The sequence below is a fragment of the Antrostomus carolinensis genome, unplaced genomic scaffold (genome assembly GCF_000700745.2).
Source record: "Antrostomus carolinensis isolate BGI_N321 unplaced genomic scaffold, ASM70074v2 scaffold12250, whole genome shotgun sequence".
NCBI lineage: Eukaryota > Metazoa > Chordata > Aves > Caprimulgiformes > Caprimulgidae > Antrostomus > Antrostomus carolinensis.
This window is the reverse complement of record NW_010287761.1, coordinates 9,014-24,918: the sequence shown is the minus strand read 5'-3', so window position 1 is coordinate 24,918 and position 15,905 is coordinate 9,014. Positions and strand designations below refer to the sequence as shown.

Sequence of the window (15,905 nt, the reverse complement as noted above, 5' to 3'; positions counted from 1 at the left end):
CTGTGTAAACCAAGTATAGCTTTGAAACTTTTCCCAGTTTGTTCTTTCATTCTTCATCCAAGTTGGCTTAAGGCGCAGGTGTGTCCATCATGTCCTTACTGCAGCATGCTGATTGGAAGCTTGAATAGAGTAGAACAGTTTTGTCTGGAAAAGATGTTTAAGATCATGGAGTCCAACTGAAAGTCTAACACTACCAAGTCCACCACTAAACCATGTCCTTAAGTACCTCATCTACATGTCTTTTAAATACCTCCAGGGATGATGATTCAACCACTTCCCTGGGCAGCCTCTTCCAATGCTTGAAAACCCTTTAAATGTAGAAATTTTTCCTAATATCCACTCTAAACCTTCCCTGGTGCAACCTGAGGCCATTTCCTCTTGTCCTATCACTTGTTAATTGGGAGAAGAGACCAAAATCTGCCTCGCTACAATCTCCTTTCAGGTAGTTGTAGAGAGTGATAAGGTCTCCCCTCAGCCTCCTCTTCTGCAGACTAAACAATCCCAGTTCCCTCAGCCGCTCCTCATAAGACTCTTTCTCCAGACCCTTCACCAGCTTCGTTGCTCTTCTTTGGACACACTTCAGCACCTCAGTGTCCCTCTTGTAGTGACGGGCCCAAAACTGAATATAGTACTTGAGTCGAGTACTCGATTACAGCAAGTAGAAACTTGCAGACTAATGTGACATATTCTGCATTTTGAAAACTTTTTTGTGATGATGAGAGTATCCGTATAAATATTTCATACCGTGTTGCCTCAAGGACAGGGGAGCATCAGGTTCTTCCATATCTTTCACCATGAGTGTGTACTTATCACTGTTGTGATGATACTGATCTGTAATAATGCACTGTACTAGTACCATTGATTTTTCTTTTAAAATGTGGACAGATGAACACATTTGTCACATTACTTGTACTAGCTTTGTCTGCTGATGCTATTCATCATAGTTGACTGTCTCTTAAACTTACTAGTATCTTGTTCTTGTCTGTAAGAATTGAGCTAGAGACATACTGCAGATGTATTAATATTCTGTTTCCTGTTTCTGCCATTCTTCAGAACCCATGTGTGTTGGTGCTCTGTTTGATCCAGCCAGGGTGGGAAGGAAATTTGCTCAATGAATTATTTTCAGAAAATATGTAATGCTTGAAAAGTGACAGTCCTGGAACACTTGGTAGGGTGGACAAATGTTTATATTTAAAACTGAAAGTTACACTTCCTGAGCATTAGAAGTTAAATAAGAAATAAAATAAATAAGTAGTAAATGAGTAAATAGGAATAAATAAGTAAATAAGAAACTATTAAGATACTAGCTCAGTCTGTTGAACTGAAAGGACAAACTGCTTCTTAGAGAACATAAGAAAATAAGGTTATTTGTAACAGGTTTTTTACTCTGGAATTTACAAAGCTATGGGATAATACCTTTCATAACAACCTGCTTTGTTTTTGGTTTTACAGCTGAGCTGAACGTCATTGCTCCAATTATTTCGAACTTCTTCTTGGCCTCGTATGCCTTGATTAACTTCTCTGTATTCCATGCTTCTCTTGCAAAATCTCCAGGTAGGAATTACATTTTAGGAGAGAAAGTTTAGCCTGCAATTTTTTTATGCACAAATACAGTTGAAAAGGTATTAATATAAATGGATGTTTAATTTAGTTACTAAATACCTATTTGATTCCCATGATGCATCTGAATTACAAGCATAATACGGTGTGTATTTGGGTTTGAGGACTGAATGATCCAGTAGAGTTTGGGAGATACTACTTTAGTAATCTTTGCTGAGGAAATACAGGATAATTCAGTGTTTATGCAGAAACTCGTGAAGAATACTTCCTTGCTAATTCAGTGACTGGCATGCACAGAACATGCCCCTCTACTCCGCTCTTGTAAGGCCCCACCTGGAGTACTGCGTCCAGTTCTGGAGCCCCCAACATAAGAAAGACATGGACCAGTTAGAACAAGTCCAGAGAAGGGCCACCAGGGTGATCCAAGGGCTGGAGCACCTCTCCTATGAAGACAGGCTGAAAGAGTTGGGGCTGTTCAGCCTGAAAAAGAGAAGGTTCTGGGGAGATCTTATAGCGGCCTTCCAGTACCTGAAGGGGTCCTACAAGAAAGCTGGGGAGGGACTTTTTACAAGGGCAGTTAATGACAAGACAAGGGGAAATGGGTTTAAACTGAAAGAGGGGAGGTTTAGATTAGATATTAGGAAGAAGTTCTTCACTGTAAGGGTGGTCAGACACTGGAACAGGTTGCCCAAGGAAGTTGTGGATGCCCCCTCCCTGGAATGGTTCAAGGCCATGCTGGATGAGGCTTTGAGCAACCTGGTCTAGTGGAATGTGTCCCTGCTGACGGCAGGGGGGTTGAAACTAGATGATCTTTAAGGTCGCTTCCAATCCAAACCATTCTATGATTCTATGCAAGAACCGCCCTTTGGTCGTTTTTGGATTTCTCTGTTAATATGTTTTACTTTCCAGTCTAGAAGAAACTGCAATGGCAGGTGGTATTGCCACATTTTTATAGCCTGTTGTGTGGGAAGCTAGTTAGATAATAGGAATAAGCCAAAACCTGGTACTTGCAGAACAGGTATATATCATACCCAGTCCACTATGCATTTGTACTGAAACAATGCCCTTAAAAGCTTATTAAGTTGCTGAACTGTTTTTTTTTTTTACCAGAGCATGTGCATAACTTTAATTACACAACAGTTCTATGTCCAACGCACTTGTTAAATCTTGGGTGTGTTAGTGGGGATGTGCATGTGTATTTACCTGATTTTGGATAAACTTGTGACAAATAAGGATGTAAAACAGTGACAGCCCAGTGTTTTGACAAGTTCTACTTAGATATATCTGTCCTTTTCATGTGGTGAAAATTTCTGGTTATGTGAAAATAGTAAAAATACACAACTAGAAACAGTTCGTAGTATGTGAGAGATGGAGTAACGAGCTGATTCATGTTAAACTACCTTTGAAAGCAAAAATCATCAGGTGAGCTGTTGCCAAAGGTTCCTGTAGCCTGATTCAATAGACATACTGTCACAAGCATCTTCAAACTTTCTGTTTGAGATATGCTTTTAGAGGGCAAAAATTAGGAACATTTACTTATCTGTGTAAGTAAGATACAAATTCATTTGAAAGGTGTTGGAAAATTGAAAGTGTAAATGTGCCAAAGTCTTTATTTTGTGCATTACTGAAACTGTCACACATTCACATGAAATGTGATACAGAACACTAGGGAAGAAAAAAAGGAATAATGCCTCCCTTGTTGGAGTAGTGATTAAATTAATTTCCCCCTTCTTTTCTCTTCTGTCCTCCAAATTATATTTTGACTAGGTTGGCGCCCTGCTTTCAAATACTACAATATGTGGATTTCTCTTGTTGGAGCTATTCTGTGCTGCATTGTGATGTTTGTCATTAATTGGTGGGCAGCACTTCTAACTTATGTCATAGTCCTTGGACTCTACATTTATGTCACTTACAAGAAACCAGGTCTGTATGGGGGCTTCTTTTAGTTGTGGTGTGGGGGAGAGGGATGTAGAAGGGAAAAAGTAATGGCCTTTAGGGGGGAGGAAAAAAAAGATAACTTGTTTCTGTCTGGCTGCCTAGTTCAGACTTCTGTTTCAGGCTTTTTAGTTGTAGTGAAATGTAGTTTTGCCTGAATATTCACTGCTGCTGTTCCCTCTCCTCCCAAAATATCAAGATGTGTGCCTTGCACTTAGACATAAATATCTGAATGAAAATCAGAGGAAAAGGCGCATACAGAAAGCGCTTGGGTTGCAGCCACAGAGGCACTAAGAAAGCATGTTGTGTTTTGATAGTAAGTGAAAGAGGATGCTCACTTACCTTTCCAAATCGAAAAGGGATTTGAGTGGTGGTTGTTTTTTCAGTAAACCATTCCTATGAACAACAACTTATATGCTTGCTTCCTGCTTCTAAGAGCATTATATTAAGTTCAAGATGGTACAGAATTGAACCAAAAAGTGTTCCTAAAATTGAAAATAAGGAAAACCCTACATCCTGGGCTAGGAAGATTATGAAGTATTTGGATGATAAATTCACTGTATCTGTCAAAAGATGTATATGGAAACAAATAGAGAAGATACTGGAATCTGCTTAATCTAGCAGTTTTTCACTGAAAATATTTGACTTTGTTTGGCAATGTTTTGAGATTACTTTTTCCTTTGCTGTCATATAAAATAACTAGGCACATCTTTTTTTCCTGAAGTGTTACTTTTGTGACTCTAAAGTTGTCATGGTCTTTGAAATGTTGGGACAAAACTACTTAATTCTTTCTTCCTATAATTGTAAAACATCAAACTCCAACTTGTTTGCTAAAACTTCTACAGAAATGTTATCTTTAAAGAGAATTGCCTAATTAGCTGTAGGGTTCGTTGACTAGTATTGCATAGAATGTACCAAAATGTAGCTTAAAACTTATGTGGTTTCAGTTGGTATTCAACATTGATTTTGTGATCGTGTAGTTTTACAATGAATGTAGTTTTACAGTTAATTTACAGCTTTAAATAAAATACTGGAACTTCATATCTTCCAACAGATGTGAACTGGGGATCCTCAACACAAGCTTTGACTTACTTGAATGCACTGCAACATTCTATTCGGCTCTCAGGAGTGGAAGATCATGTGAAAAACTTTAGGTAATGGTTTAATATTAAAAACATAAGAAATAACTTCTGTGTATTTAGTAGGGTGTTGTCGTGATGTTTGCTATCATGATTTCCATTAAATGCCTGTTCATCTCCTGTGGGTTATAACAGCTTTGAATTTCACCACCATGGGCATCATCTGGACATATTTATATTAGCATTTTATTTCTCATTAACAGTATACTTTATAAGAAAGCCTGTGGATGGTGCCTGCTTATTTGAGATGCCTCATGATTTGCATAATGAACTATGAATTGCATTCCTCTTTGATGAAATTGAATTGGTAGATATGCTCCAAACTGCTAATGAGCATTCAATCCACATGCTTTTGTGATAAAAATGACCTAACCTAAAATGCCCAAGATGCATATACTGTGGATGTTGCTATTTTATATGAGGCATATTCTCTCATTGCATTCAATAATGGCAAACAGGCTACATGAGTGTTTTTAACACAGCTGAAGAAGAGAACTGATTTATTGTCTTCCAGCATGGCTACCCAGAAAGGTCCTACTGAAGGAAGTAGTTTTCTATCCTATAGTATTTATGCCACTTTCTGGAATGAGAAGAAAGATGTTTCAAAAACGTTTAGCAAAAAGTATTGACTTTAAACGAATTCCTCTGGAGAACAAGTCTTATGAGGAGCGGCTGAGGGAACTGGGGTTGTTTAGTCTGCAGAAGAGGAGGCTGAGGGGAGACCTTATCACTCTCTACAACTACCTAAAGGAAAGTTGGTGGATCTGAGTCTTTTCTCCCAATTAACAAGTGATAGGACAAGAGGAAATGGCCTCAGTTTGCACCAGGGAAGGTTTAGAGTGGGTATTAGGAAAAATTTTTGCATTGAAAGGGTTACCAAGCATTGGAAGAGGCTGCCCAGGGAAGTGGTTGAATCATCATCCCTGGAGGTGTTTAAAAGAGATGTAGATGAGGTACTTAAGGACATGGATTAGTGGTGGAGTGGCAGTGTTTGGTTTATGGTTGGACTCAATGATCTTAAGGATCTTTTCTAACCTAAATGATTCCATGGTTCTGTTCTATGACTTTAATATGGAAAATGAACTGGAGCAGCTGTAGAGATCAAGACAGATTACTTCAGGTGATTCTTATGATATGAAAAGTTATCTCCTGAAATGAATTCTGAAGCCTGGGCACTTTATCTTTTAAAATTGATTACAAAGTTATCTAGAATAACTTCCAATTGTTTGGCTCTGCATTCTGAATTATAGTAATTTTTAAAAAAGCATATGATTCCAGTTTTTCTGTTGGGCACAGAGGAGTCTAAGTTAGAAAATGCAAAGGTGTGTGACTTGCAAATGAGAGAAGTAATTAATCCCTCTGACCTGGTCTTGTGTAAAATCTGTTTCTGATTTTTTTAAATGTGTAAATTTTCAGTTATTGTGGGATTACTAAATTTGAAACCAATTTATCAGAGGTTTGCCAACAATTATGGAAGAATTGATCTCTACTTAATTTAATGTAGTGTCATAGAAGTAGATGAGGTTACTACTTCTCCTGTGATGATTATGTTCTTATAGTCAATATTTAGAGTAAACTTAGTTCTTTCAATAAAAAAATCCCACAACACCAAGTGAAACGAATTCCAACCTTTTTCCTCATTTGTTCACAATTCCAGACCTCAGTGCTTAATTATGACAGGTGCTCCGAATGCACGTCCAGCTTTGCTTCACCTTGTCCATGCTTTCACCAAGAACGTGGGCTTGATGATCTGTGGCCACGTACACATGGTAAGTTTATTCAGTCTTTACTTTAGAGTTTCGTTGTGATTCTTACTTGTGTGGTGGTGGTTGTTTGGGTTTTTTTGGTTGGTTTTTTTTTTTTTTTTTTTTTTTTTAATGAAAGCATCATTAGACATTGTGCAGTGCAAAAAGAGAGATTTCCTCGTAGGATCCACTCAGGTATGTGTCATCACTATTCCAGTTAGGTGTACTACAGGGGAAACTTTGCAAAATCAGTACCTTTTGATTGTTTGATGCTTAAATGTTGAGGAAGCTCTGTAGGAGTAAAGTGAACACAGGGTTACAGCCTGGGTCTCTTCTGCCATTGTGTCATACAGTCTCATGTACTCTCTTGTGCTTTGAACAAAGCAATTGGTCAAAGTGATGTACAGTACCCAGCTAGATTTCCTCTCAGTGTTACTGTTTCAGGGAGGTTGATTCCTGTGTAGATATCTTACAAAAGCCTGGTCTAAAATAAATCTTTTTGAGCAGGAAATTCGCTATCAGTTTAGCCAGCAGTTAAAAATTGCTTTTAAACCTTTCAAGTAGTTTTTTATTGCTTCAGTTATCAGATTTTTTCTTTGGCAGGTGAAACAGTAATGTGAACAAGTATTTCCTTCCCTGTTCCCTTTCTGCCCAGCGTCTAGTATTTCACTGACTTTCCCTGTTTGTTTGTTGTTGGTTAGTTTGTTATGGGGTTTTTTTACTGTTTTTGGGGGGGTTTTTGTCAGGGTATGAGGTGTGCATTTTCGGGCGGTTGGAGGTGTGTGAGGGCTGTTCTGTGAAGACATAATTTCAGCAGGTTTGTGTCCTCCCCCTCCCCCTTTTTTTGCTTAAATATGTTTCTTAAATATGTTTAAATTTACCACACTTACTAAATATGACTTCTGATCTAATGAACAGGTAAGAGCAAATCAAGTTAATGCAATCCACAGAACATACATTTCATTAAGCAAATATTAACCAGTTTTGTCTTTGGAAACCTTAATTCTTTTAATCCCGTTTATACAAACTTGACATTTCAGTGAGTGCAAAGGACAGAAACTGAGTAATACTACAGAGGTAAGATATCACAGATTAAACTACTGTCCTTCAAAAGTAGGGCTGTACTGAATTTAAAATCACTTTCTACAAGGACGGTACTACCTTATTCTTCACTGACTCTGACCGTTTGGTCGGGGTCTGTATCCTTCTGCACACTGCATCTTTTTGCGAAAACTGGGCTGCTCTGTTCTTGATTATACCTCTTCTTGTATTACATTTTGATGTCTAGGAAGTACACAATGATTTGTCCTGGTGGAAGTAATAAAAAGGAAGTATTTAAAGAGGAGATGAGTTTGCAACATAAAACTGCAGAAACTACTGTGACAGAGGCTTTCTGATTAGGATTACATACACGTAGAGGCACACTTGTTCAGATTGAAACAAATGCTCCCATAAAGCCTAATGAAGTCATCCTATATGTGTGTATGTTTCATTACAAAGCCATTTCCTTTTGAAACCACTTATGCCTTGGAGGACAAGCTGGTGCCACCTGCTGGGGAAATGAGTTGTGCTCTGAAGGAATGAAATTGCTAAAGCTTGACCAACACTCTTAAAAATGAGAATCTGGATGACTCTTTGCTGCTGATAATGCCTGGTATTTTGTTGGTTTGGGTTTTGTTTGGTTTTTTTTTTTTTGATGGTGTGAAAGCATGTTTTGAGGTTCTTCAAGTTTGAATTAGAGTCTAGCAGTGAAAATAAAAGGAGGGGAGGGCTTTTTTAGTACTCATAATTCATGTTCCATCTCCTCTTTTTGTTTCCTTATTTTGAAAGGGTCCCCGGAGACAAGCCATGAAAGAACTGTCAACTGATTTGGCTAAATATCAGCGATGGCTAATTAAAAACAAGATGAAGGCTTTTTATGCGCCGGTTCATGCAGAGGACTTGAGGGATGGAGGACAATATTTAATGCAGGTACATCCCTCTTGAATTTTTTGGTTTTTAATGAAAGTGGTGAGTAACATAAAAATTGGAAGTGTTTTTATACTTTGAAGTATTTTCATTTTGCAAAGTTGTCTTAAAACTTTGATGAAAAATACTTTGTTTTCTGCTTAGGAAAATAATAGAACCTTTAGTTGTTTCAATAACATGAAAAACAATTTTTGTTCTTAGGCTGCTGGTCTGGGTAGAATGAGACCTAACACCCTTGTTGTTGGATTTAAGAAAAACTGGAGACAAGGTGACATGAAAGATGTTGAAACCTATATCAATTTATTCCAGTAAGTAGAAAATGCAGAACAGTAGCTCATATGTTCCATTTCAGCATGTTTGGTAGTAACTCAAGGTCTTAGTTGCAGAATGTCTTTTAGTTTGACTCAGATTTTCGATATTGCTGATCCAGCAGTCTTCAATATGTTGGGGTTTTTTTCTGATATGGAAATTTATAAGCAAGTCTTTATAGTTTAAACAGATTAAATTTCTATATTGTAATGCTTTCCGTGTCTAGAAACAATTGTGGCAGTGCTCTGAGGTTTGAGTTACTGTCTTTAGAGGCTGAACTAGTGTCTTATGTGCCAGTCCACTGAATTTTTTAAAATGTAGTTTCTATTGAAAGCAGGGTTTTTCCTACGCTTCTGTACAGCTGAAATGCAGTAGAGAATGAATCGACTCTTATGCTGAAGTTCTATCTTCATTAAACCTTGTTCTGTATACCAGAAATATTTTACTTACAATGTACGCAGCACTGACACCGAAAGTAATATAGTAGCCGAAAAGGAGATGGGAAAAGGAATCCCAATGTGATTTGACAGTACTGAAAGGCAGACTAGTTCCAGCTGAAAAATTTAATAGAATAATGTGTGCTACAAACACTTGAGAAAAACAAAACTTGCTTCTTGCACTTGTACAGAGGGTATTTTGTTTTTCTTATGTGCAGTTTAACTCACTTAATTTGTGCTTTACACTTACCATTTACTGTGCATTTCAAAGAAAGAGAGGATGAGGGATTACAGGCAGAGATTAGAAAAGTAAAAAAATCATACCCTCCTGCTCTCCCAGATCCTTAAGAGAAAAGCAGGAGCACCAAATGCAGTGAAAAATAAGGAAACACATTGGTTAGTTCTTGGCTTTTGTTTTTTTTTCCTGTTTGATTTTGGAATGGCTTGTGCTGGAAGATCTGTCAAGGCCAGCAAGTCTCCACATCCCAAAAGAGAAACCCCAGGACGTAATAACTGTAGGTCAAGCTTATTTCTGTAAAATCTGTGGAAAATTGAAAGTTTCTGAAGCACACAATAGAAAAACATCTAATCTGTGCAGATTTAACAAATTAAATAATGAATTACAAATGGTCACTAATGGACAAAATATTTTCTTCTTAAATTAACCCAAATTTTCCTTGTATTTATTATAGAATATGGTGATACTTTGAACATTTCTAATCAAGTCTTACTACTTCTAAAGAGAAGTGTTTAATGAATGAAATCTTGAGAAATTTCTGTCTCTGGAAATGCCATGGGAAGGTGTTCTCTAATTTATCATTGTCTGTAATGAGATATTTATATTTAAAGGACTGATGATTAATGGTTGATGCAAACTGTATGATACGGTTAAGTTCATGTTTTTCTGTCTTTCATCTTGGGGGGTTTTTTTGGCCTTCATTTTACTCCACTTTACTCAACCATTTGTTCAGGCTTTTTGCTTGTTTCTACAATAATGAAGTTTTCCCTCTTAGTTTTTTAAAAGAGCAACTTCCTTTCTCATCACATATAATGGAAATAGACACATTATAGCTAACTTGATTCTAAATTACAATTCAAAATTTTTAGTTCTGAGATCAAGGAGATATACTAAAAATAAAACCCTTTATTGATGGGGGAGATAAATTCAGATTTCTCAATGTATCTTGTCACTGTGCAGAACTTGACTGATCTGTTCCTGTTGCTTTTGTTTAATCCCTTTTTACACAGGGGAGACGGAGAATAGGTATATCCTTTCTGTGTGTTGCTTTTCAGGATATGATGTTCAGTTCACTGATCCAGTTGGTAGTTTGGAATTGAAACTGAAATTGTAACACAGATGTATGGTTTGGGAGTTTAAAAGGCAGTGTTTAATCACTGGCATTTGTTCAAACAGGGCATGTAAAGTAGGTCCTTTGGGAAATAAAAAGTTGTAAAATATTTTAATTCTGTTCCTTTTGCTTAGTGATGCCTTTGATGTTCAGTATGGTGTAGTTGTCATCCGCCTAAAGGAAGGCCTGGACATTTCTCACCTTCAGGGCCAAGGTAAGATTTATTTTTTCATCTGGTGAATAGGTGTTCTAATTCCCTTTTAATACTGCTTTCTGAAAATTTTAAAAGAAGGTAAGTTATTTAAAAACAAACAAAACTCACTATTCTTCATATAGCATAAAAATCACTGAAATTGTTAAGTCTGAAATGTAAAATAAGAAAAACCCATGTTCAGCAGCAGAACTTAGTTTTCTGTGTATTTCAGCTTTCTGTATTGATAAGCTGTACATAGCTGCTTCCCAAGGACTTGCTATTTTACTGAAACAAATTAAAGAGGCTGACAGACTGGTATCAAGTATTTGGGACCCAAGTCTAGAAATAATGAAAATCACAACAAATGTTGCATGATCTGTAATGCTGTGGGTCTGGTGTGGGTTGCCAACCCTTACACACACTAGACCTCAGCAGTAGTCTGTCTCAAGTTTGGAAAGGTTTTCTATTTTCTGGGTAAAAGACTTGGTTATGCTTTGTAGGTAGTGATCTTAAGTTGAATGGTGTAATTTTCATTAAATTTCAAGCAGAGCAATGAAGGGAGCCTGTGAACTTCGACAGCAACTATCTACTGAATTGATAATGTCTAGTTTTGTTGTAGCTTGCTCCATACAACATTGCTACAATAAGGAAGAATGCTTGTGACGCAAGCTCCATAGGGGTGCATCCTCCTGAAAGGGGGGAGGGTTATTCTTCACTGGAAACCTATGAATGTCTTAAGATGTGGAGAGAGGCAGCAAGCCTGTCCCTGTGCAAGAGGGCAGAGGAGTGAACCTGCAGTGTGAAAACAACACTGCTGAGAAAGAAGACTGGAAAATGCAACACTGTAGTGTCAGAAAAGTTTTAGTATCCACTGGGGACTGTGAGTTTCTTTAACTCTGACAGCTACCAAGTAGCTCCACTGAAGCCAAACCTGGGAAAAAAAAAAAAAAGCCTGGCTGTGAGACGTACTTGGTTTGGGCCTTGTCTAAGGCTCATCTTTCTCTTGGAGTCAGAATGGAAATGGACAATGTTTCAGCAAGTAATTTTTTTTTCCTCCTGATTGTGCTTCCTCAGTAATGTGGTAATGCAGTCAACACCCAAAATCTGGGAAGGAAGTTGCAGGAAGTTACAGCTCTGCTTAGAGGAGGAACCTCTCTAAAGCAGTTCGTATAAGATTTTGTTGTTGTTGTCTTCTGCCTTCCCCCTGCCCCCTCTTTGCCATAGCATAACAGTTGCAGTAGAGTTGACCAACTGTGAACCATCTTAGTATAGTCACATACCTCAGTTGATACCATTTGGAATAATTAAGTGGTTTATAATGTGTTTCTTTGCTTTCTCAAAGAAGAGTTACTGTCATCCCAAGAAAAATCTCCATGTACCAAGGATGTCATAGTAAAAGTGGATTATAGCAAGAAGGCTGAGACAGGCACTTCTATAGCTTTTGCTCCATCATCTAGTGAAAGAACTCCAACGCTACATAAAGGTAACTTGATAGTTAGCAATGAAATTTGAGTTCTCGCTCGTTCTCTCTCTCATTCTGTCTTCAGATCCTCTCTCCCTTCACCAAGGAATTATTTGAGGGATTTTTGTCTGTGGAACAGAAGTGTTTCATGCTTTTCTGGCCCTTGATCTCTAATGATTTAAGTACTTTTGTTTAGAGCTTACCATTATGTAAAATAAATCTTTCATGTCTGGTCCCCTAAATAAAACAGGTGGCAGACAATGACCTTCAACGGATTGTCTTTGTTAATCAGTTTGACAGGTGTTAAAAATTGCTTGAGAGTCATGCAACACATCTATATATTAAGTGTGATTTGAAGACTACTGAATTTATGAATGTTTGTTCACCTCTGACTGATATGTTATATCCATATTAACAGACACAAATCATTCAGGATACTTTGACTTGGCAACAACCAACTTTCTTCTTTTTAAAGCGAAAGCTTGGGAGTGACTTAATAGTTCAGTAAGCAATGTGATTCATTTGTGCTTTTATTTGAATGAAAATCCATGTCATTCTACATCTTTATTTTCAAATTTTTTTATATACACTAGTAGTGTTTTCATTAACAGCATGAAGGAAATTAACCTTTTTATTTTGTATCTTTAAAAATTTTCCAGAGGAGGACGAGGATGGAAAGACTCCAACACAACCACTGTTGAAAAAAGGCAGGCATTTTCCACCTTTTTGTGTTAAATCATTCTTTCACATTGTTAATTTCAGTTTTCATTTTGTACTTTTTTCTACACATATATGTAAGAGAGAGGAAAATACCAACCATGGTTAATTTGTTTCTTCATATCTGCTTTGGAATGTGCTTCATCTTTAGGGATTAGGCTATGGAAAAATGCAACTTTGGAAATTCCCAGAACAAGTTGCTACTGAGAAAGATGTGTCTAAGATTGTTGGAGAGAGAGATATATTTTAAAAAAACCCCAAACAACACTTCTGTTCTTTAGTAACATTTGAAACGTGCTCAGAAGCTTGCTTAGTTCTTTTGTGTCTCAGGGATCTGTCTGGGTCCTTACTTGATTTAGGAGTAAGGGAAATATGATCTAATGGTATAGGGGAAGTGCTCCATGTCTGTTCAGTAGCTCTTAAGTCTTAGTTGCTGCTCTGTTATTTGTAATTGTTCAATAGCTTGCAAATTAAGGCATGGTATAGCCTCAAAGTGAGATTCACATCTGAAGTCTTGTCAAGTAGTCATTCAAATACAGCATTTTGAGAGAATAATTGAGCAGTTTTTACTTCCTGTTTTATTTCAGACTTTTTTTTGTTAAGCAAATACTTTTGCCTTAACTAAGATTAATCTAACTTTTTTGATATTTTCTTCATAATTTCAACAGCTAGAAGCTGTTGTGTTTTAATAATGGAAAGTTGAGATTACATCTTGAAACGCAAGATGGCCGTTTGGAAGAAGTCCCAGTATGCAGTAAAGTAGTATGTGAATGTAAATCAATCACAGATGTACTCTAAATTTAAAAATTTCTAATAAAATAAGGACTGAGATGAATATCAAACTCCTGTCTCTTGTTAAAACTGAGGTTTTAATACAGGGAAAGGGGCTAATTTTTTCTGTAGTTTTAAAAAAATATATTTACCTGTATTAATCTAATTGAAAATACCATTGTTGTCTTGTTCTCAGCAAATCCGGTAACTTAGTTATGCAAGATAGGCTTCAGAGCCTTGCACTCTGCACACGCAGAACAGTACTTGTTGCAAAAGATAGAATTTCAGTATGCAGGATTAGCTTTTATTTTCACCACATGCTTAAAAAAAAACGGATTTAAGAAAAGTAGAAAAGTGCTTAGGACATGGTATTTACTTGTAAATTAGTATCTACATGTTTTTAGGGAAATTTTGTCATATGCAAGAGGTAGTAACAGGGCGTTACCTAGTGCTCTGAATGAAGTATGCATGCAAGGTTAGTTAAATTGTCCAGGCAAATAACTGTATAAAGATCTTACAGACCCTTTATTTGTCATATTTGTCACTGCTAAATGACTTTGAGATTTAAATCTTTAACTGCTGAAGTTACGAGTTTCCAGGCTCCCCAAATATAGCTCACGTTATATCCATTCAATTAAACTTTGAAGTTGGGTTGGGGGGAAGAAACAAGTTTTATTTAAACTTAGTGATATCAAAAAATATTAAGAAGTTGTATTTGATTAATTTCAGGATGATTAAGCAAAATGCTTAAAAAAATGAAATTTCATCATTTTTTTTCCAGATTCAAAGAGCCCATCTTCTCCTTTAAATTTGGCTGACCAAAGACTTCTTGATGCTAGTGCTCAGTTTCAGAAGAAACAAGGCAAAAGCAATATTGATGTTTGGTGGCTCTTTGATGATGGAGGTAACGTGCTTTATACTTTAAAAACAAATGTTAGGGGAAAAAAAAATGAAGTGATTTTGAATTAATTGTTAATGGAATCTTTCAGTCAATTAATCTATAGAGTAAGCAAATTTATACTATTAAACTCCTAACACAGTGCTGTGTTTTAAGAATCACTCCCAAATTCTGGTCAAAATGCAGGTTTGACACTGTTGATTCCGTATCTTCTTACAACCAAGAAGAAGTGGAAAGACTGTAAGATCAGAGTGTTCATTGGTGGAAAAATAAACAGGATTGATCATGACAGAAGAGCGTAAGTTTACCTTAAAAAAATGTCATTTCAAATGCTAACTGAGCATGTTACACAGTAGATTATCTTCCTAGTAGCCTTCTTTCAGTTGCTCTTTGGTTGAGGTATAATCGTATTCTATTCCCTTTCTCCAAAAGAAGCTCCATTTCCCCCAGGTTGTTTGCATAAGATACCAGAAGTTAAACTAATTTTCCTGCAGCATTGTCTGCTACTAACATTTTTTTCAAATATTTTCTGAGGTTATCTTCAAGGGAAAGCTCTTCTCTTAGTTTTATGGTATTAAAATGTTTTTGTTTTGTTTTTTTTTTCCAAAGCATGTTGATTTCTAGCCATATACCAGGTCATCTTGGTGGGTTTTTTCCTATCACATTTAAGTTGCCTTTTTTATTCTTTCCCCTTAAACTAGTGTTTTTATTACCAAACACCTATCTGTTTACCCTGTGAAATAATTAAAAACCTGATCATGCATAAAGGCTTATTTTTCTGATACAGGATGGCTACTTTGCTCAGCAAATTTCGGATAGACTTCTCTGACATTATGGTTCTTGGGGATATTAATACTAAGCCAAAGAAAGAAAAGTAAGTCTCAAAAAAACCCTACTTGGTTGTTAGTTGAATTCTTGATGTCTTTCATGAATTTAGAATACTTCATTCTTTCCTACATAACAGTTTTGATAGAGTATTTCCTATGACATCCAGTGTTTCACAAAAATGCAGGAAATAAATTAAGCAATAACTCCTACATCCAAGAACATAAATTTTGTATTTTTTAAAAAAATCCTTGGCCCTTAGACTGTAATATTAAACTTAGAAACATAAATTGGATTTTCTTAAACTCTTTGGAGCAATTTTCTTTAAAAAAAGAAATCGTCACAAAAACTTAAATGGCCTTTATCTTACTTGGAGTCTTAGTTTAATCTAACAAAGCTTCATCTTCAAACAGCCTGAACTATTTTTTCTTTTTATTTATTTTTTCTTTTTTTTAATTGCTTGGACTTTTCATATACACAGCAATGATCATACATGTGATATTTCTGAATTTCACGTTTAAAAAATACTAATTGTAGATGGCCCTTAGTACAAATTTATTAACAGAATGTGTAAAATTTTAAAATATCCTCTTTCCC

At 36.4% G+C, this 15,905-nt stretch overlaps 1 protein-coding gene across 1 annotated transcript in view; it reads left to right on the top strand.

Annotated features, from left to right (window-relative positions):
• Nucleotides 1-1,457: 1,457 nt before the first annotated feature.
• LOC104521944 (solute carrier family 12 member 2) overlaps nt 1,458-15,905 on the top strand; it is a 19,148-nt gene continuing 4,700 nt past the window's right edge. Inside the window, exons 1-12 of the mRNA XM_010164091.2 lie at nt 1,458-1,554; nt 3,328-3,483; nt 4,550-4,649; nt 6,292-6,403; nt 8,210-8,350; nt 8,549-8,655; nt 10,577-10,656; nt 11,978-12,118; nt 12,757-12,804; nt 14,367-14,489; nt 14,670-14,781; nt 15,271-15,357. Of these exons, the coding sequence (XP_010162393.2) occupies nt 3,357-3,483; nt 4,550-4,649; nt 6,292-6,403; nt 8,210-8,350; nt 8,549-8,655; nt 10,577-10,656; nt 11,978-12,118; nt 12,757-12,804; nt 14,367-14,489; nt 14,670-14,781; nt 15,271-15,357 (1,178 nt within the window). The 5' untranslated portion in view covers nt 1,458-1,554; nt 3,328-3,356. The remainder of the gene's footprint in view (nt 1,555-3,327; nt 3,484-4,549; nt 4,650-6,291; nt 6,404-8,209; nt 8,351-8,548; nt 8,656-10,576; nt 10,657-11,977; nt 12,119-12,756; nt 12,805-14,366; nt 14,490-14,669; nt 14,782-15,270; nt 15,358-15,905) is intronic.